The sequence below is a fragment of the Pagrus major genome, chromosome 24 (genome assembly GCF_040436345.1).
Source record: "Pagrus major chromosome 24, Pma_NU_1.0".
Classification (NCBI taxonomy): domain Eukaryota; kingdom Metazoa; phylum Chordata; class Actinopteri; order Spariformes; family Sparidae; genus Pagrus; species Pagrus major.
The window spans coordinates 11,691,121-11,713,596 of NC_133238.1; the positions used below are offsets into that span (position 1 = coordinate 11,691,121).

Sequence of the window (22,476 nt, forward strand, 5' to 3'; positions counted from 1 at the left end):
GACTAATAATATGAATTGCTTTTTAAATAAAAGTACTGACCATACTGATTCGACACTTTAAAAATTAAGTAGTTTTTAAACATTTTTTCAGTAACCTTATTAGATTGTTTACCCCCAAAATGTTAAGACAACAATGAAAATGTTTTGTTGTTGAAGAAGTTTAATTAATGCTCTTTATAGGCTGTTTTGGAATTGCAAATGCTTATTAGTGTCAAGGGCCACAACAGGAACTTTCATAGGAAGAACAAATAAAATCTGCAGCAGGTTTATTTAGGAATCATTTACTGTCTTGAATTGTGTGCAGCAATTTATCTTGAACATGCTTATCTGTCTTTCTTTTTACAAACATGATGATTTTTAACATAAAGGTTTTATTGCACAGTTAGCCGACTTGACTCCTTTAAGTCTTGTATTGCTGAAAGTGACGATCATCTTATTAAACCAAAGTGTGAAGAAACAATTCTTTGACATTTGTTAGAAATCAGATTTTCAAGATTTTCAACTTTGTAATCCACAAAGAAATCTTTTATTTGTATAAATATTTTCTTTACAAAATCACATCTCATTGCTCCATTTGACACGTGAAGACGTTATAAAATTTGATGTACAAAGCTTTTACACAAGCTACATATAGTATCTCATTTGGAGTGTGGGTTACATTTCATTGAATATACAAAACAGAATCTATTTAAAAACACTGAAAAGGTCTAAGGCGAGGAAACAAAGGATTGGCACAAGGTGCGAGGTGAGACTACTTGATTAGAAAACCATTTGATAACCCTTTGTGAAGTATTGCTGTGTCTGTATTATAGCTTCCATATGATAAAAGTATAAAATATGGCTACTTGGCGAGGTCTTTGTGTCTGTGCGTCACCTGATCAGCTGTAGTGTTAATTATGTCTATTGCTAATGTCCTCAGAGTCGCTGACATCACTGAAGGAGCACAGGCTGCTCTTCAGGGTGCTTCCTGTTCCAGCTTCAGTCAGACCTGTCGGACACAAGAAGGCTGCCGTGTTAACTAAAACACAGCTGACACCATTATCATTGCAACTTATTATATAAACCCCATATATACTCCAACATATCCGGAATTAACTGACCTGATTTGGGAGCCTTTCCTGTGGAGGTTCCCCAGACGCTGGTGCTGGGTGAGTCCAGGCTCTTCCTCATTGGTCCAGAGCCCTGAGCTGGTTTGGACATTTCCTGTCTGTCCTCTAAGGAGGAGACCAACCACTCACTGCTCTCCTCCAAATCTGTGTACTGTCACCACATTCACAAACATTAGGATTTTTACTTCATAATAATATCATAGAGCTAACAACACTGTACACCAAAGCTGTGAGTGAGCCTCACCGTGAGTTCCTGAACCTCGTCCTTCCTCTCTGGTAAGATGCTGACGCCCCCTGCTGGTTTCTTTACTGCTCTCCCTGCAAACTGCTTTTCCATTTTTCTGGCCAGGTCATTGATTTTATTCTCTAAAAAGAAACAAAAAACAATAACACATGGTCTCAGTAATTATATTTTTATAGACTCAAGACCACATTTATATAGTTAACACATTAATGACAAAGTACTGAAAGTGCAAACATAAATTATTGTAACAACTGTGAAAAAGCTTTTGGCTTATCAGACAATCAGATTAAGACACAACAGGTAATTAGGGTACATATACACCACCATGAAAAAATGTGTGAATTGCCATTATCCAAAATAAGTGTGGCAAAAGTGTTGAAAATGATCTAACATCCAACTTCTGCAGATAATTGACCACTGACCTTTCCCAAAGCTTCTCTTCTCCACATTGCCGTTCTGGTCTTTGTGAGTCTGAAGCTGTTTCGGGTCGATCTCCTGCAACTCGCTGACGTCCGACCAGTCGTCGTCCTCGTCGCTCTCTATCTTTATGACTGCCGTCTTGGTGACGCTGCCCGCTGACCCCCGGACCTGCTGCGGGTTGGAGGAGAAAGAGTGCTTGGCTGGAGCCTGCCTGGCCTGAACTGGTGAGGCTTTGTTCGCTCTGGTCTGTACCGGTGTCGCCTGGTTTAGTCTGGTCTGTGGTGACTTGCCCCTCTGGTGTTTTATGGGCTGTTCTTCCTCCATGTCTGAATCCTCTTCTTCAGATTCCTCATCTGAACTGAAAGGAGGGGTCCTTAAAGAATCACAGAAAAGGGTTTTTACTCATCATTCAACCTTTTTGTTTTTCTTAAATCTATATATAAAAAAAAGAAATACTGTTAACAGTCTGCTACTATGTCTCCTTTACCTTGGTGTGAAGCCCCTCAAAGCGGTCTTGGTGTTGGGTGTAGACGTCTTGGGTTGGACGGTGGTCTTGGTCCTCGGTGCAGGCTGGGGGGTCTTTGGCTGTTTGACTGCAGGTCCAGACGTCACCTGTGTCGCTCTGGAGGGCAGGCTGCTGGAGCGAGGGCGGATCTGCAACACTGCACGGATCAAACAGGTCGTACAAACACAGTTAGCGGATCAGTCGCTGACAGCTTAAGTCAGCTTAAACAAGCTCTCGCAGATTACAATGATGATGTTGGATGCACTCGCAGTCAAAACCAATTACGAGCTGCTAATGCAATATTGGCTGGTGACGAGCTAGTTGAATTTCTCTGAAGGACAAAGTAGTGCAGTGAGCAAGATGATCTCATGTGCTAAGAGGCTGTTCGATGACTCACCTTGAACCGATTGTCTGGATCTGGTCTGTGACTCAGGAGCGGGGTCGCTGCCTCTCCTCTGAGCGCCCAGTTTCTGCGCCACAGTGCCAGCAATCTCCTCTCGCTGGCGCCAGTAGCTGGGTTTCCCCTTTGCAAAGCTCTCCCGGTCCGAATGCACCTTGGCTAGAATGGAAGCGAGCTCTTTGTTCTTCAGACCACTCTGATCCTGAGGAAAGGTAAAGGGAGCAATGGTTCAATGAAAGCACATTTAAGAGTGTTTTCTTTTAGACTGAATGTTGTACAACACTTACAGGCTTGACTCCGAGTTTCTCCAGTTTCCTAATAAGAGACTGCTCCATGTCTGGCCGCATATCTTTCTTGATGCTGGTGTTCCTTTTCACAGTCGCCCTCTGCTTCTTCTCTGGTGCAGGCTCAGGCTTCCTCTCAGAGAAGCTGCTCGAGTCTGTTAAAGAAATCTCACTAAATCAGCCGTTTCTAGAAAATTAGGCTCCAAATACAGGGGGGGGGGGAAATGAGCATGCATTTGCCAATTTTCACAGCAAGCTCCATGCTAAAGGCTCAGACTGTGGAGGGGAAGGCAGAAGAGGAGAACGTCTACAGGTTGATTTGCCACAAACAAGGCAACAAGACTATGGATGGATGTGAAGACCAGCGATACGCATACGGTAGGCGTCACAGAATGATTCCAAAAAGCACTCTCGTACTAAGAGCATGCCTCATGTCAGTGTCGACACTTCAAGAAAAGGCTGCCCGCGACAGACTGATGCATCCATGCAGACAGCATGCAGTCGACCATTTTACTGTCTATTTTACCTTTCTCCTCTTCTGACAGCTCCTGTATAGGATCCAGCTTAAGAGCAAAGACTGGCTCCTCTAATTGGACAGCACACAAGGCCAAAGGTCATCGGAAATCAGATAAAATATGTGTTAAAAGAGGAGGAGGAGTGGGGGGATACTAATGTGATGAAAGCACATGCTCAGCCTCTCTGGGAGTGACAATGTTTTTAATTCTAATTTTCTTTAGATGACCGGCTTCTACTAACTTACCAAGGATGACTTTCTTTGGTTTCGGCTCCGGAGCAGGTGCACTGACCATGACTGAAAAACAGAGAATAAGTTAACGTATTGGAATCAGACATGCAGTTTGCTTTCGTGAAACACTTTTCTGATGAAAAGGTACCTGGCACTTCCACGACTTTGGTGGGTGGGTTTGAAGTAATATTCCTCATCTGTGAGAAGAAAAAATAGCATGTTAAATGGTTAAAGAATCCTGAAATTAAACCCAACTTCTAATATATGTTATGACCAGCATTTTTTCAGCAATAGCCATTGAGTGAATCGTACACAGTCTGTAAAATACTCTTTATATAGTCGTTTTTATTGTGTCTGTTGGTTGTTTTTAGAGCTGCAGCAAATTAATCGATATCAACTATCAAATTAATCAGCAACTATTTATAATTCATATTTATAATTCATAATCTATTAATCAGTTTGAGTATTGTTAAAGACAAAGAAAGTCAAAATTCTCTGATTTCTGCTTCTTAAATGTGAACATTTCCTGGTTTCTTCATTCTTTTGACAGTAAACTGAATATTTTGGGGTTGTTGACGTCATCTTGTGCTTTAGGAAACACTCACCATTTTCTGACATTTTATAGAAAAAACAACTAACCAATTTATCAAGAAAATTATGAACAGATTAACTGACAATGAAATTGTTAGTTGCAGCCCTAGTTGTGTTTTGTAAATACATATTTTACAGGTTGTTGGCTTTTAATGTGAAGCAGCCGAGGAAATGCAATATATTCATCACCGCAGTAAACGTGGCTGGGATCATTTCACAAAAATGTGTGGCAAATAACAAACATGATCAGTTTTTATCAGATAATCTTTCTTAAATAATGCTTGGAGAAATTGAGACAGTTATTAACTGACCTGTTTATTAAAACAACATGAGCTTGTCTGGCTTCACTGTAAACAGATACACAAGCTGCTATTCTGTTGTATTTCTGTCAAAGTAGCAGCTCAGAGAATGTTGGCTGCCCCTGAGAATTCTGGGACCAGTAGTATAAAACTGCACCTGTAGTTACTACTAGTAAGCAGAACTGAAATCTTAATGGCTTTAACTTTAAATGAAACTTTATGTGAGTGCTTGGCTGTCAAGCGTACAGTATCATCATGTCTCAATACAACACAATCTGAGCCCATGTAGCATATACAGGATATCCTGAACAAGAGCTGACCCTCCGCCTCACTTCCTCTCTCGACATAATCACACTGAGCTGTGACGGCAGTGTGAGTGTGTGAATCAGTGCTAACCTGCTCCTTCTGAGCCTTGATGGTTTGCTCCTTCTCCTGCAGCCTCCTCCCCATCTCCTGCTGCAGCCTCTGGCTGAGCTCCTGGTGCTCCGACACAGACGACTGCATTCTGCTCAGCTCGTTCAGCAGCTGGAAGACGACAGGAAGGGGATGCATTTTCCAGTGGGCTGATTTCTCACAAAGGCTTGTTGATTATTTCACTTACAGATGCTTCAAAACTAAAACCTACCTGATTCTTTTCAGACTCGTGTTTAGCCTGTATGTCCTGCAGCCTGGATTCCCACTTTTTTTCCTAAAAGAGAAGATTTTTGCGCTTAAAATAACTTCATACACCTGTTGGTTTTAAAACAATATCCGTCCTCTACACTGACCTGTTTCTTTATTAGCTGCTTGTGCATGGCTTGTAGCTGCATCTCTTTGTAGTTGTCCACATCTCTCTCTGGCTGCGAGTGAACAGGGCTGGCTGATTTTTCATGCTTGGCTGTCAGATTCTGATTTGCTTCCTGTGAACGGATAAAGACCAAATTAATGTAATGTAAATAAACACTATTAAAAGGCTGCTGAGGGGATTATCTGAGTATCCTTTTCGTACATTGAGAGCCTGAATGTTTCGGCTGTACAGAAATTCCATCTCTCTGCGTATGCCGTCCCTGCTGTCCTCTATCTTTCTGTCCATGCGCGCCATCTCCTCAGCCTTAAAACGGTCCATTTCTCTCTGCAGGTCTCTGTGGAGCGACTGCTGCTCTTTCTCCTGGAATCACAACAGAAATGAAAAGAGCTGAGTCACCAAGAAACCACAAAGGACACATAAATAGGTTAAGATAAAATGTTAAGTGGGCCACAACTGTAGTTTTCGACAACACTACATCCGCTGATTATCGTTCCAGCAATGGTGTGGTTGTCCTACCTGAGCTGCTTTAGCTTGCAACTCCTGTTTCTGCTGAACAATCTGCTCCTTCAGACTGCCGATCTCCAACTTGAGGCTGTCAATCTGAGATTTCTTCTCACTGTCTGAACGCACCTCTGAAGGGAGGTAAAACAAGAACAAAAAGACATTGTAAAGGATATTTTATGTAACAATATAATGCGAGTGAATGTTCCATTTTTCAGCTGCAAAGTGGTCTTCATTAGACTCCATCTTTTCACTGATTTATCTGACTCCTACCTTCATTTCATGCATTACCATACTCTCTGTCCCTCCTCTAAACTGTTCCTCAAATCTTTCTTTCTGACTGGTTGACTTACGGATCTCATACTCGTCAGGGTGGCGACGTTGCATGTGATTCTGGAGAAAGGAGGCATTGAGGAAGGTTTTATCACACTGCAGACACTAAAAGAAACAAACGAAAGACTGTATTAATATTTCGTCCTGTGCATCTTTGAAAAAGAAAGCCAAGTGTTACATATGGCAAATCTTTGAGGAAACAGGAGACTGGAAGGACTGTTTAGATTTTCTCAAGTATTGGTGAGATGCTGGTCTGCATTTAACAATGATTCAGACTTCATACTGTATTTTCATAAGATTATATAGCAGCTATAATATTTTGATTTAACATTTCACCCTTATTGTACCTCACAAATCAAATCAGAACAGTATTGTCTGTAAATACAAGCCCAAGTACAGAAACAGATGTGTCTTCTATATTTGTTATGCTGGATATGTGTTGTCAAACTTTAAAGAAGTTCTTCATTTGATTGTGTTTTGTATGTTGAGCCCTCAGGACCAGGAAATCAGGCTCAGGAAATAACGATATATATCCTTTGACGATAGAAATCCATCCATAGTTTTACATTACACTCTCCTGTTTATTTTGTTGTGATGCATGACACCCTATCTGGCAATATTGTTCGTCATTGGGACATTTTTTATCACAGCGTGGATGCAAGGCAGAAAATTAGCATAAAGGCAACACAGTCAAACATGGAGAAGAGTTAAAGTGACACAGCACAGCGTAATTCCCAACAGGAGAGGACCTACTTCTGTCACATGGTTTGGGTATGAAAATTCTGATACAGGCCGTAGATTCTAGTCCCATATTTTGGTTGCATTATAGTTGAAAAATGTGTTTTGTTTACTCTTTTAACATTTTATACATTAGCATTTTATATTTTGTTACAAACTTAATTGAAAAGATTCACAAAAGTTATAAATAGAAGGAGAAAAATAATCAAATCAAATGTATCTTTAATTTGTCGAGTATACTTTAAAAAACAACATTTTATATACATTATTTACAATTCTTTTTACAGAACATGTTCTTTATCGTAGTATGTACCTGGATATGAAATGACCTATATCTGATATGAGAGAGAGAGAGAGCCTTAAGTCCATAGTATGTACACTGCAATAACAACACAAAATGATGATAATTGTGAGAGTGCAAAACCTCATGAACTACTGGGTGTCCATTATGTAGGGACCACTGAGCAGTGAGTGACTGACTGAATGAGGTTGGGGACAAAGCTACATTAAGACTGATTAGGCTCCAACAACAGCATCCTCTGAGTTCAGGCATGTGTTTCCCAACAGACAGATAGCGTGAATGATTTTGATTTGCTCCCTGCGGCAGGCGTCACCACACTACCAACTAAAGAAGATACTGCACAGAAACACACACACACATCACATGCTACATTTAACCCTGCCGCTCAACGCGCCTGTGACTTCATTCAATGTTAAACCTGCTGCTACTGATATCTTGTCGCACCATATGGTATGTGTTTATTCAGGAGAGACGTGAACGTTAGCTATGACCAGCAACAAATGCCAAAGGTCCTCGAAGGACATAAACACATGGCTTCTCTATCAATTATTGAGCCACCTCTGTTAGCTGAGCTTCTGGCGCACACCTAGCAACCACATGCTGTCATGACACACTATATCTGTTGCCTTGGCAACCGCTTGGCCAGGTCAGTGGCAGCCTTGAAGAACAGGGGTTTGATTTTTGATTGGTGCTATAAATAACCTCAAAGAGCCTGTATTTACAGGCACATTTACAGATCAACCGGCAGTAATAATACCTAAATATCTTCAAAAACACTAAAAAGAACTAAATGCTGCACAAGGACGTGCACATATGAGTGTGGGGGATGTGGGAGTCAGCCAGTCATCTTGATTACGACTCTTGTCACCCTTTTGTAAGTGGATTAATAAAAACTAATTGCCACCACATGACACCATCTGTTGTGCAGCTCGAAATCCTTCTCTTCCAGTCTGAAAACAAAGCTCATTGTAATCACACCAAAACAACACAGCCACGGCAGGTTTCCCTGTACATTAGAGCCATTATTAGACCCAAAATTCTGTCAGACTCTGATAAAAGCCTCCCCTTTTTCCCTCCATGTGTGATGCACAAAGCCAGAGCTCTGAATAGATCTTGGGAACAATGACAGAGAGGGGGCCCTGAGGAGGAGAAGGAGGAGGAGTGAAGGGGGTGGGGGTGATGGAGCTAGCCGTCTGCTTGCCATACATATGTGAAATGCAAATGTGTAACCGATACCCCTCCAGAGAGTGAGCATTTAGTGTCTCAGCAGTACCTTCTGGCTGCTGATGATTCGTGGCGCGAGCATCGACTGCTGGGTGCGGATAACCTTCCTCCTCTGCTTGAGCTCGGCGGTCAGCGCCTTCACCTTCTCCTCCTGCTTCTTCTGCTGAGCCAGCAGCTGCTCGCGCTCCTTGCCGGCCGCCGCCAGCCTCTCCTCTGCTGCACGCAGATTGAGGGTGAGGAATTCCTGGCAATGGAGGAGCCACTCCACGCTGAGCTGGGCCAGCCGCAGGAGCTTCACCAGAGCAGGGTCCACGGGGCTCTGGCACCGTTGGCATCGCTCCCCGTCCAAGCTGCAGAAGGTCACTGTGCTGATGTGGTCCTGCAGTGCATCCACGTCCAGCTGGCTCACCACCAGCTCTATGTCCACGGCGTTGATTCGCCGCCAGTCCACGCTCTCCCTCCGTGGACGGAACTTGAAAGGAAGGACGACGGAGGCTCCGCTTGATGGAGTCATGCCCGGTGCAGGTACAGAGTGCTGGCTGAGTGGGGAATTCAGGAGCGATGGGATCCCTGCTGATGAGTGGGTCCCCTGGGTGTCACTGGAGTATGGGTAGTAGGCTCCGTCGTGAAATGGCTGAAACAAAGAGAGATTTTTTTTTAAATGAGATACAATATGCAAACCTAAACAACTGACATGAGCATCAAATGCATAAATCACACAATCACAAGGAGAGAATGAAAGGAAGAAGAGGGGCAGCAGGATCTGCTTCAGCGAGGAAAAACAGCAGAGACTCCAACACCACCGATCTCCATCTACCTATAACGCTGTCTCTGTCCTCACGTAGCCGTGCTCTCCTTACCATCTTCGGCTGCTTTCGCCTTATCGGGGAGAAAGAAATCGAGGACCCGTCGCTCCTCTCCTCTCCGGTTCCGCCCCCTCTGCAGGCAGCTCAACGCGACAACGAGGCTGGGCGTCCGCCACGTTACCATGGAGCCCGAGCCGAGCGTCCCCGGGGAGAGCAATGTTACCAAAACACTGCGGGCAATCAGCAAATGTTTCCCTACAGCGTGTGGAAGATGAGTTGTGGTCCTGTGGGAAAGACAGACACACATTTTAAAGCTTTTTCTGAGGGTATGCATCGACTTGAGCAGCGTGTAAAGCCACATAAAAAGCAGCATAACTTACCTGCAGCGAGGATGTTTAAAATGGTCTCCTTGCTAACGCCACACACGGCTAGCGTTCATCTCCCGGCATCACGTTCCCCAAACAATCACTTCATGTCGGGGCAGGCTTTTTTTTTTGTTTTGTTATCCCCTTGCTTGACCTCCACCTAAACAAAGGCACACATGCTTGAACTTGTCTGAGCAGCGGTGAAGACTACAAGTACAGAAAATATGCAGCCTTTCCCCCTCACAGTCTCAAGTAACGTTAACTAGCTCACGATGGCTCACGTACTTCAAACCTCTACTGAGCTAACGGACATCTTTCAGGCAACTTTTAACAACGTAAAACAGTATTATACATCACTAACTATTGTGACTTTTAAAAATAGAGTTGTGTATCGCACAATGCCATTAAAATAACTTACCGGACGGTTTGTGTTATGAATTTAAACGCTTTTGAAAAGTTTTCAGACGACGGTACCCCAGCCGATTTGAGGGTGACGTAGCTGCTGGTCTCCACATTCCTAAATCCCTGCTCAAAGAACAGACCGCCGTAAAGCTCGCGAGAATCAACGGGACTTCCGGCAGATACCTTCAAAGTAAAACGAGGCGCAATTTAAAAAAGCACAAAAGCTACTTTAAAAAAATTTTTTTTTTAAACTTTACTGTTTCCTCTGTTTGAGCATAAAGCAATGTGTATGTTTGATTGTCATTTTTACAACCAGAAAGATGAGGAGAAAAAAATAAAGTAAGATGAAACAAAAAATAAAGAACGAAAGCAAAATGATCTCACCAGAGGCGTAAATTGGGACAATAAAAACTACATTTAAGGAACATCTTTTTAGGTAGGGTCATTTTAACATCCTGTATTTTGGAGTTTAGTTTAGTTTTTTTTTTTTTTTTAGAAAGGATAGTGCTTATTAATTGAACACATGGTAATACATGAGTACAAATTGGAGAGTTGGACAAAAGGATCATTTTCATCTGTTGTCCCCCTGGCCAAGGTCTTAAAAAGGCTTCCTAAAATACAACAGATAAAGAGATAAAAACACAGGGCATGCAGTTTAAATATTGGAAAATGACAGACAGTTGTTAAGGACAGTAAAACCAGTAGTGACACACATTATAGAAGGCTTTAGATACCATGTTTTTTCACTGATGCCCCCTATTTTATGTACTCATAGATATAAAGATAACAATTTAATCAATTTTCTTTACTTTACTGCTAAAATGACCAAATTCCATTATGGCACACTTTCATCTTATTTTGAAGGCTATGAGACTAATAGGCCTATAAAGCTGTGAAAACGCTCAGAAGGTGAGTTTATCAGCCAAACAGGAAGCACATGTACCATTCTGAAAAAGAAACATTCACTTCAATCCGTGACAGTAATGCATGGAGCCTCTCCAGGCTCGAGTCAAGCCAAACCTGTGATTTACGGGCGATGCTCCTCATTTCCGGTGAGACGTGGTGACTTGACGCAGCTCGCAGTGAGAAGGAGAGGGGGGGGGAGGGAGAAGCAGACTGCGGGGCTTTGGAGCGGGGAGTCCGGGGAGAGAGGTGAGGGAGTCGGGGGTGTAGTCGATGGAAACCCAATAGTTAAAGCGTTGGAAACAGGCTGAAGTATTGAAGTAACCATCAACACGACTAAAAGGAAGGAGGGATGCGAGTGAAGGGTTCAAAAAGTTTGGCTTACTGTAGTACAGTGCTGGCCTTGTGTGAGAGCTCCCCCTTGTGGTGGAAATTATAAATGACCTGCTGCTGTGACTTTATTTTACTGTTAATAAAGGTACATCAACGTGCTGTTACTTTTAGGTTCCCAACCTAGGGCTCTGGCCCCTCTGAAGGGTCACAAGATAACTGTAGGGGGGACACGAGATGGTTAATTGGCTAGAAAAGCAGAAAAAAATTAATTTTGTGACAACTTTTCAGCTTTTACATGATCTTTACTTTTTGGTAAGATTTTATAATAAAGATAATTAATAAGGAGAGAATAATCTTCATCGATTGATCTTCACGGCTGAATAAACAAACTGACCTTACAGGACAACACACTTTCATACTGCTTTACTTTGTTTATATGTGGCGGACCCTGCCACCTTTCTAGCTTCAAACAGTGTTCTGGGACCTTATTTTCCTCTGAGAACAGCTTGTTTGTTCAGTTATGGAAAAAATACACATTTCTGAGTTTGTATTATCACCATACCAATATTGTAAATATTAGATTTCAGAGTTTCTGATTTTCTTTTCCAAAACTACACAATGCACCTTTAAATTGTAAGCGTCAAACTGAAGTGAAGGCACTCTGTTACGCTCTGTTATTTAAAATTGAATTGATAGCATTCACGTTGTCTTGAAATCAAGGTTAGGAGAAGAATTGCATGTTTTAAAAAAGATTCTCTCAAAAGCACAGAGTGTAGAAGTACTGACTGAGAGCTTTTGTCGACTGTGAGGTTAAAGGTCACCCAATTTACGCAAAAAAACACATTTTGTCAGGTGTTTTTTTATGATTTTGATGAGCCAACCATCTAACATCTGAGCTGAGCGCCGGTATATTTCCATGACCGTAGCATCCATCCTAACATGTACATTATTTCACCAACGGAGGTCAGTAGAGATCTGATCTCAGCTCTGCAGGCGCCGTGGCTTCACGATGGAGGAGTGATGGCGAGTCTTCCCTCCGGTCCTCCCTCACTGTCAGAGGAGATGCTGCCTACCGCTGCTGTGATGGAGAGGAGCTGCAGGAGGCGACACAGCCCTTTGCTTTAATGGGGAGCCGGGCGCAGCGGGGTGGATCCACACAGCCACTTGCACATTCACTGCTTGTGCTCGAGGATCAGTCTTAAAATTGCTCTTTGGATGTTTCTTTTAAGCATTAGATTAAAGAATGATTCTCATTCAGGACAATGCAGATGCTTGTGCTGCACTTTAACAACGTGAAACAAGGCTGGGATGAGAGGTTTTGTTTTAACATCACACATGCTGTCAAGAAACAACCTGCATGGGCACATCCCAGCTTGCTGAACTCTCCATCAGAGTCCCACTGCTGGAAGACGACCACTATGTGCCATTTCCCCCAGCCGGTCCCCAGACGGCTTCAGTCGACTCCTGATAAATAGAGATTTTAATTCCTCCAGACAGGACCTGTGACTGTCAGTATAGCCTGAGGCAGCCAGGGGAGACTGGTCTCCTCTCAGGCGGTGTCCTGGTAAAGACAGGCAGCTCTCACCAGTGGCATCACAATGAGGCGGTGAAGTTCAGCTGTAGGACAAGATGCTCATGTGCTTGTTTCTGGACTCCCCAACAAAAATCCCAGTTACACTCATTTCTTTCCATACACTTTTTTTTTTCCACTCACTGTAGCCTCCAGGCCAGAGTTATGATGTTTGCTTGAAAATAAAATCCACAGTGTTTGATAAGAGTTTAGCAGAGCGGGAGACACACACACACACACACACACACACACACACACACACACACACATGGGCAGAGAAGTTGCGGCGTTGCATTAGTCATGCAGTAAAAAGGAGCAGGGGTGTGTGGAGGAAGAGGAGCGGACCTCTCGAGATGAGTAAGCACAGCCCTACACTCAATTTACTGCTTGATTTATGAGTTCATTTCCTGCGCGAAGTTCTCAGCGGGGGTGAGGTGGTATATCTTTCCCACTATAGGTAGCGGTGGCTCCACTTCCCAATCCCCCATGAGACCTACTCTCGCCACTCTAGGCCTTAGTGGGACTATAAATAATGGCCGCTGTAACAAGTACATATTGAACACAGAGACGAGAGGATGCCGAAAACATCTTTATTCATGAAGGGGGTTCTTATCTTCCCCTGCACAGGACGAGATGGATTCAGACCACTCTGCATACTGAAGCGGCGCGTACAGTTATACTTACTGTATTTATGCTCGCAGTTTAGCATCCGGAGATAGTTTGAAGAATGATCAAGAGGTGAAAAGAGACCTTTGATACAGTTGTTTTTTCTGTCTGAGTGCGTGCGTGCACCGGCTGTTTATAAATCAAAGAGAACTGCATTCAAATGTAGCGACTTTTATCTTTTAGAGCGGTTTTAAAAGGAGATGCAGATGAGTAAAGGGGTAAAGCGATGCCACTGCGACTCACACGCCAGGAACAAGAACTCTTTAAAACCCGCTCGAGTGATTCTTGCAGAGATAGCCACTGAAGTTAGCATGCTAACCAGCTAGCCCTGGGCCTGAAAACCTCTTTCTCTCGGCAGTCTAAAGCTCCTGTGCTAGCGGTGTAAACACCAAGACCCCCCCCCCCCCCCCCCCCCGGTAGTCTAACTAGTTGCATGGCTAACTGAGCTAACAAGCTAAAGGCAGTCTGGATGTATAGAATACAGTTAGCAGCAGTTAGCAGTTACTCTGGTGATATGCTGCCCCCTGTTTGTTTGGAGTAGAAATTCAACAGGTGGTCAATTCTTACATATTGCACCTTTAAAATCAAAACAAGGTGAGGAGGTGTATTTTATTTCAGAGGTGTATTTTATTTCAGTAATTCAGAGTTCATTGTAGTCAGAAAGAAGATTAAATGAAAAAGTTTGAAGTCCAAGTTGCAAACAAGATCCATCAAGGCTGAGTTTGCTCACACAAACACACTTGAAATCACAGCAGTATGACAGGACAACCACAGTCAGCAGAATTACCTTTTCATAAATTTTTACTTTAAGTAGCTTTTGTGTTGTGAAACGTGTGCATGCAGTGCCAGCCTACTCTTCCCGTCCTTTTAAAAAGTGCGCTAATCTGTAAAACCAGCCCTCAGTAGTTGCTCGTGAAGTTCAGAGTCTTGCCATAAAAACATCAGGTTGCTGGGGACACATTTAGATCGGAGGACCGGATTAACGACTTGTAACTATCGACCAGCTGTATCATCCCCTTGATGTATTATAGGAGCTGGATACAGGACTCCAATGTGTCTCCGTTCAATTCAATTAATTGTTAATTACATATAACAATGTTTGTTTGATTTGTTTTTGCCGTTTTTTATCCTCCTTACAGAAAATGTCTGGCAGCCTTGTGTTTAACGCTCACACAAGTGGGTGCATGGCAGTGCCAGCTCGCCTCCTTTTTTACAAGAGAATCCAGACAAATGGACGTGTCAGCGCAGCGAGAGCGCTCACCGCCGCCCGACCAACTTAAAGCTGAGCGGCAATCGAGCCTACAACTGCCCACCGGTTTTCATCTCAGACACTTTGTTGTCTATTTTCAACGAGGCAGCCGCAGGGGTCACAAGTGGTGAATCAGCCTTGTGGGAAGGAGAGATGAAAGAGCGCTGCGGTGGGGAGGGGAGAAGGAGTGAAGCATCCCACCGTTTCCTTTCATTGTCCCCTATGAATGTTGCTCAGGTCGTAAGACTTACCAGCACTAAAGAATTATATATAGCAGACAAATGACGAGGTTTGCACGGATTCTTTCTTATCCTCCCACTGAGCGAGGAGGCCCGGGCTCTTTAGGGCAAATCGGCCACAGCAGCAGCAGCAGCAGCAGCAGTGGATCCTTTGGAGGAAACACAGGTAATGGAGATCGAATATATGGAGGGAGTAATGTATGAGGAATGCGCTCATGGGTATAAAACTTAATGCAGACTTCATTGTAAGACAGTGTAAAACCCTGCTGGCGTCTGCAGCATTACCAAACCCTGCACATTTTCTCTCAGAGCGTCTGATAAATTGTTGTTTGTAGGAGGTAAGGTGTCATTTTGAACACACAAGACTGGGGTCTGCTTGAAACCAACTGTGACTTTTGGTGATCAGAAAGGAAGGCAGGGGTGCACTTTTCTGTTTTTTGCCAAGAGTTTGATGAGAAGATGTGACTCTTAAACCTGTCCGTTCTGTCCGTTAAGTAGAAGAGGAGGAGAGTTAGCTTAGCTTAGCATAAAGACCGGAAGCAGGGGAAAGAGCTACCAGCCAACACCTCCAAAGGTCAATAACTGACACGTAGCTACCTGTACGCAGTGTAGCTAGCTAACTATTAGCTAGCTGAAGCCGACAGTGGCTAGATGATGCTAGATTAGGCCACGTGCTAATGTGCATATTCATTAACTTATTACAGTACATTCTATAGACACAATATACAAGAAGTTTTAAGAAATTAAAGTTAAATTTAATAAATCTAAACCTAACTGACTCAATCTAGTTATCATTATAATTTTCAAGCTGCTTATGTAGCTCTAAAACTGTTTTATGGGGCTGCTGTTGAGCTTCAGTGTCATGAACTGATACTCAAATAAACTCCCTCCTCTATACTTTATGTATTTTGACAAAAATATCCCTTAAATAGTTGTTAAGGGGGTTTTAAAAGTTGCTAAATCAAGTTAGAAAGTTGGCAACACTGGCTGTGGCCTACCACTCCCACCTGGTTAGCTTAGCTGAACATAAAGACAGGAAGCAGGGGGAAACGGTTAGCTAGGCTTGGTTGAAAATGTTTTAAAAAAGAGCCACCTGCTATCACCTCAAAAGCCAAATACTTACCACATTGTATCGTCTTCAAGATATGTAAACATAGCACAAAAGCAACAGCAGAATAAGCTGTTTGGCATTGGCAGAGAAGATTTGGCAAATCTTTCATGGGCGCAACCCACATACTCAGCTCTGCTGCTCATCCCACAAATACATGTTCTTTACAAATGTGGCACCATTTAAAAGGGAAATAAACAGGCTTTCCAACGGTATAAGATTGATTGCCAAGAAGCATTGTTACAACAAAGAGATAATCTGCCAAACACAAATTTCCTTACTTTTTGTGCTATGTTTATTTACCGTAGCAGGAAACAGCTCCCTGTACGCAGTGGTTGTCATCTGTAGCTAGCTAGAGCTCGAACAGATGCCAGATGCCGCTAGAGTTTTAAGATATTAAAGGTAAAGATAAGGAATTTAAACTTCACTGACTTATAATATAGTATATTTAGTAGATATAACAAAGTTAGTACACTAGCTAGCCTGTTATTTATTTTCAAGCTGCTCAAACTGTTTTATAGACTGTTGTGCTAAAGTGTCATGAACAGACACTGGAACAAACTCATAAAATGTAAAACAATAACTCACTACTTTAAGAAGTAAAAACTTACAGTGGCTAAAGGGGTCTTGAATCAAATCTAAGAAAGTCGGTTGGCGACACTGACTGTACCACTTGTCTAGCGTTTTTGCGCATGCTAGGTGGTTAGCTTAGCTGAACATAAAGACAGGGAGCAGGAGGAAACAGCTAGCCTGGCTGGGTTGAAAGAGACACTCCCCCCGCATGTTTTCACTTGCTTCCAGTCTTTACGCTAAGCTAATTAGCTCCTGGTTCCAGCTACAAACCAACAGACAGACGTACTCTTCTAAAATCAAAAGGAGCAGCGTTGTGTCCGTGCTGTGTCGAGGTCTCTTCTTGTTTTAACTGCTGATTTTGTAGCCGCACTCTCCCAACCTCTCTAATTGTCTGATATGCGAATGGTAAAAAAAGCGTTGCTGAAACTGCTAATGACAGGAAACCAACAAGGAGGAATCTAATTTCTGTCTCACACTTGCTCAGGCACAGCTCCAGGCGGCTAAAATAGCACCTTGTTATGACATTAGCATTTTCGGCAGTCATTATATCTCCACCATCGCTCTCCTGATTTCTTACCTGGAAGATCTAATCACATCCTCCTCTTAGTATTAAGTTACAGAACAATTAGTGAACTGCTCGTGCGCTCTCTCTGCTCTTAAATATACCTGTTAGACAAGAAGGAGAGTTTTAATTTGAATTAAATTGACTATTATGTTGTAATAGCAGCCTTTCAAACAGCCGTGATGTGTGCTTTATGGATGTAGAGGCACTCGCGTTTAGTTTGGACCACGAGAGGAAGTCTTTGCCCTTGTTTTTGGAAGCCCTATTACAGACTAAATGTTACTTTTGACAGTTTGAACAAATGAGGGCGAGAGCAGAAAAAGAGGAGAGAAGATAACTGTCGCTCTCTTTGAGCTATGGCAGCCATCCAGTATGGGCCTTCTTTGTATTCAGCCAGCACCTCGTTTTTGTGTCAGCGCGGGACAAGAGAAGCACTTAACGTGACATTTAGAGATGCTCAGAGATTCTCTCTGGAGGCCAGAGGGAGGGAGAAAAGAACCAATGATGTTATCGCAGACATGTGTTTTAAATGCCAGGAGGGGTGCTTCGCCAGAGAGCTTTTGGCCACAAAGATAAGAGAATAACCCGGCCTCTGGTCTTGCACCTCTTTGCACCCGTTCTGGGGCTCACGTTAAGCTTTGTCTGAAATGGTTTCATCTCCTTTCTATCAGATATGATCTCTCAAGGCTTACAGAACAATCTTCTTAGATTGTACATTAGGGCTGCTGTTATCCTTAGAAGAAATCCACACATGCACTGTGCATTTTAAATAGTCGGCCACATGATGGGGCACGCTGAGCTTTATGAGTGGGCGACGCAAAGCTTTCTGGGATTCTGAATATTCACCAGATGGTCGCGATACACATCTTAACTGTGGATCAGAGCCATGTTTAAAGACTCTTTCCCCCTGAATAATATTCAAAAAATCTCCTTTTTCCATTAATACCAGACTAAATATCTCGTATTGATGTGGGTTTATCCTGAAGGGACCTCCACAACAAGGCAGCATGAATATTTAAAAGGTAAAGAAAGGTCAGTCTTGGTGCGGACACGGAGATTGAACTAATAAATCATCATTTCTGTGGGTTTGGAAATAAAGCAAACCCGTGCATCGTACCGCCGGATACACAAGAACACCGTCGTCATGTTTTTTAACAAATTAATCCATGTAAATCCTCGAAAATGAGCGTCTGAGTATTTTGCAATTCAAATGTAGCACCGCTCATCCATCTTACAAATGTACCCTACGTCACGCAGTCTGTCTAAGCGTTTGTACTCGTGCACAGAACGCCGTGCAGCGTTGGATGCAAGGTCTGGCGACTGTGCCGTACCCTCCGATAAATCAGTCGCGGGAGTTAGATGTATGAAGATAGAGCTGCATAGTGATGAAGCTGCAGAGTTTAGGAAACAAGGTTGGCTATTCATCACGAGACATTCCTACCCATACATCCGGAGAACTTCCCCAGACTCATTTTTTTCTCTCCGCTCTGACTCGTTCCTGTAGGCTGCGGGGTTTAATGCTTCATCACAGCCTCAGACACCTTGTTGAACGGTTTCCTTGGAAATGGCACCTAATGTGGGAGGAGAGCACAAACAGAAGCATCACAATATTAATACTGTCACTGGTGACAGCTGGATATTGTGGGGAGACGAAGTGGTTTTAGTGGTGAGAAAGGCGTCTGATCTGCGTTAACACGCCGTCTCATCTCTGAACATAACCGTCCCTATTTTGCCATTTTCCTTCATCTCCAGCTCCTCTGCTATTTGGCACATGCTCCCTCGCAAACCATTTTTCTCAGCCCGCCACGTGCTTCTATTCTATGTGTGTTTACTCGGGGAGGAATAAATCCATTTGTACATTTCTCGCCATCTCAGGGCCCTTGAATATTTAAGGCTTTGATGTTTGGTTGTCTAATGCATTTACCTAAGCAGCTTGCCATAACCGGCCTCCCAGAGATTCTCCCCGCACGCTTCGCTCCTATTTTCTGCAGTGTGTCTGGATTGCGAAAATAAAGTATCCGTTTGAAGCCTCTCTTTGCTGCCTCTTGGGAAGGTGTTTTCTGTAGATAATGACTTATTTCAATTCACACCTCACCCGAAGAGTGATGCACGATTCCTTTTTTTAATTTTTTTTTTTTAAACTCGCAAAAGGCTCGAGTACCTGCGAATGTTGTGACATGATTTTAATCATGACCCATTGGCGTGAGAACACATGGCAGATCTGGACAGACATTAATTATTCTGTTTCTATGGCTAACACAACAGAGAGGCCCAGCTGCCAGGTAGCTGGCAATGAAGGGATTTGGAAAAATCGAAGCACAAACGAGGCAGAGGACCGGGACGGTTTCCAGCGCACTTGTGCCTGGAATGTGTGATGACCGAATTCATGCGGCATGCAGTCGGTCTTAAGCAATGCTGCTGTAAATTGGCTGTAAAATAGTGAACTGTTGACTGCCAGAGTTATTGGGCACGTGGCCCAGACAGTCCCTGACTCAGCTCAAAGGCATGGTTAACCTGGCACAGACACACACCAGCTGGATGGACCATTAACTGTCATAATCAGTCTGAACCTCACCAGAATGAACTGACGTGCTCGTGTCTGCATCGTTTTCTAATATAGTAGTCAAAACTTAGAGGAAATGGTATTTTTTTGCTAAAATAATCTGTTTTTGTTTGTAACAAAATACATGTACAGCATATTTACAGCTTCACAGTTGAGGGAAAACAGCTTAATGTGAAACAAAACTCAGCTGACATTAAGGTAACTGTGTCATTGGGTTTTCTCCAGGTGATAGCCCACACCACAAATTAAATGCACAGTATGTCATTTCTTGATCAAAACAATAACAAGACTGAGTTTGATACCGTTGTGAGGTAGTGTGGGATCATGGGAGTTGATGTTTGCTGACTTCCTGCCTCCCTCTCTGACCTCTCATCTGTTTTTTCCTGTTGTCCCGGAAGTTAAAGCAACAGGATACCAAATTAAAATGCACTGTTGCTTTGAGTAGAATTATGGACCTTTCTGGGTTTTAACATTGTTGGAAACATTCAGGACAAGTACACGAACCTCAACAAAACATGTAACGAATGTTTTTAGACATTTTAGTGTGAAAATGTTACATATTCTATCTTTAATAGGTTAAAATTAATAAATTCAAATTTAAAGGAACACTTTTTGGGAAATGCACTAGGTCAATTTCTTGCCGTGAGTTAGATCAGAAGACTTTAAGCACTCTCATGTTTGTCATGTTTACAGCAGCAGGCAGCTAGCTTAGCTTAGCATAAAGATTGACAGCGGGGGAAACAGCTCGCTGTCTAAGAACTAAAAATTGTCACTTTAACTTAAATCAACAAGGTAAAGGGCGTTAACTAGTCAGCTTTAGAGGCGCTAGCAGGCTGATTTTTATTCTTTACCTTTGGACAGGGCCAAGTAAGTTATTTACTTCCATTATTTATGCTAAGCTAAGCTAACCACTTACTGGCTCTAGCTCTACATTTAGTCTACGTCTCATCTATGTTGAACAAAAGTATTTCCCGAAAAGTCAAACTTTTATTTTTGGAGCAGAAAGCCTGGCTAGCAGACGACACTTTTAAGTTGCATTGTGGGAAATGTAGGATCCATTCTGGGAACTAAAACGCAAGATATCTCGGCTTCTGCTGCTCTGATTTTGGCCATTCTGATTTTAATCTGTGTGTTATGAGTCCTCCAACATAATAAAAGTGGAATGCTAAATCACTTGGGTGCCCCTCTAAGTTAAATAAAATTAAAGGTATTGGGGGTCCCAATTAATAAAATGAAATAATCAATTCTTTTCATAAGCCTTAAATGCACTTTAGAAAGCTTTATGAACTGATGATCCGGTGTCTTTCATGAAATTGATATATGTTCCACATTATATAAAAAAATGGTATATTACAGTCTTACAAGCTAATAAAATGACATCTTTTTATGGATTTACAGCACAGGAAGGTGTACACATACTCCCACAGTAAGTTAAAGAGATCCAGGTGGTGGGTTTTTTCCTTTTTTTCCAAACGAAGGCATCATGCTGCAGTCACAGATTAGGCTTTTTAAGATGAGAAAGTGTTTTGACACAATTAAGTTCAAAGAGAGAAACAGCGTTCACAGGCACCCTTGGAACACATTGACCTAATTAAACTTTTTGATCCAGTATTATGTGACTGCTTTGGTAGATATGTGAGCTGTTGGAGAGGCAGAGTGCATGGTAACAAAGGCAGGAAGATAAAGAACTCAGAAAGCCTTGGTGACTGTCAAATATTTCATACGATGTTTCTGTCTCTGCCTTGATCACACCTCCAGTTCACACACATCAATAATCACATTTCACTTCAGGGTTTCACTTTGAACACTTCATATCGCACGGCATGAGGAACTTGTTTGAAATGTTTTCTCAAGAATAAAGATGGAATGTTAATTGAAAGATATACGCCGGCGTGGTTTAGACGATTCTCGCCCTCACCGTCTTGTTTTTCCTTTATTCTACATCTGATTATTTTCCCGTTTGTTCCCTCATTTGAACCTTTACATCCAACGCAGTACATTTATTCCGTCCTTGGGGCTGTCGGCATTAAAAGCCTCCTCCTGAATCATCCGGCGTAATGTTTGTTTACAGAATGTGAGCAATGACTTTCTTTGAATTAATCTCTCTAATTAATAAAGTAGAGCGCAAAGATGTTTTTACATTTCGGTTACTTTAAAATGTGTCAAGGCCGGCAGTTCAGATACTTTATCGTTAGTTTGAAGACTAATTACACTTTACGAAAAAGCCTATAAGCTGTATGTACTTACATTTTAGCTTTAACTGTGTGACAAAGGTCGATTTTCTTGTCGTGGTGCAACGACCAATGCGAACAGCGCTCAGTCACACTGTTCTAACAGGTGGAGGATTCATTCAAATGAGGCAGTGCGAAGGTAGTCGTCGATATTTTTATAGCATAGTCTCATGCTAAACGGTGTAATGGACTTGTCGATCACACTGATATTGTGTCAGTGTCACATTGTGCCTCACTTCAGTGTGAAAAGTAAACGTGTATGAAGGTGCAGTGAGAACAGGAGGTGATAATGATGCGAGCAAAGGACAAACTTAGTATTAAGAACAACAAAGTGTACATAGGGAGGACATTGGGGTGGATAGATGGGTCAAACGCAGGACTTTTACACAGAAGACCAGAGTTTGTGTGCTGTGTAAAACCAAAAG

General features: G+C 42.6%; 1 protein-coding gene across 1 annotated transcript; it reads right to left on the reverse strand.

Moving 5' to 3' along the window:
• Nucleotides 1-530: 530 nt before the first annotated feature.
• dzip1 (DAZ interacting zinc finger protein 1) lies at nucleotides 531-10,147 on the reverse strand. Its single transcript, XM_073462396.1, has 19 exons — nucleotides 10,071-10,147; nucleotides 9,668-9,812; nucleotides 9,342-9,571; nucleotides 8,531-9,115; nucleotides 6,239-6,323; nucleotides 5,901-6,016; nucleotides 5,586-5,744; nucleotides 5,365-5,496; nucleotides 5,223-5,285; nucleotides 4,994-5,122; nucleotides 3,856-3,904; nucleotides 3,723-3,773; nucleotides 2,966-3,117; nucleotides 2,676-2,880; nucleotides 2,261-2,435; nucleotides 1,776-2,146; nucleotides 1,354-1,475; nucleotides 1,101-1,260; nucleotides 531-988 (listed from the first exon to the last, which is right to left on the reverse strand). The coding sequence occupies exons 3-19, from the start codon at nucleotides 9,342-9,344 to the stop codon at nucleotides 891-893; spliced, it is 2,655 nt and encodes an 884-aa protein (XP_073318497.1). The 5' UTR covers nucleotides 9,345-9,571; nucleotides 9,668-9,812; nucleotides 10,071-10,147; the 3' UTR covers nucleotides 531-890.
• Nucleotides 10,148-22,476: the final 12,329 nt, after the last annotated feature.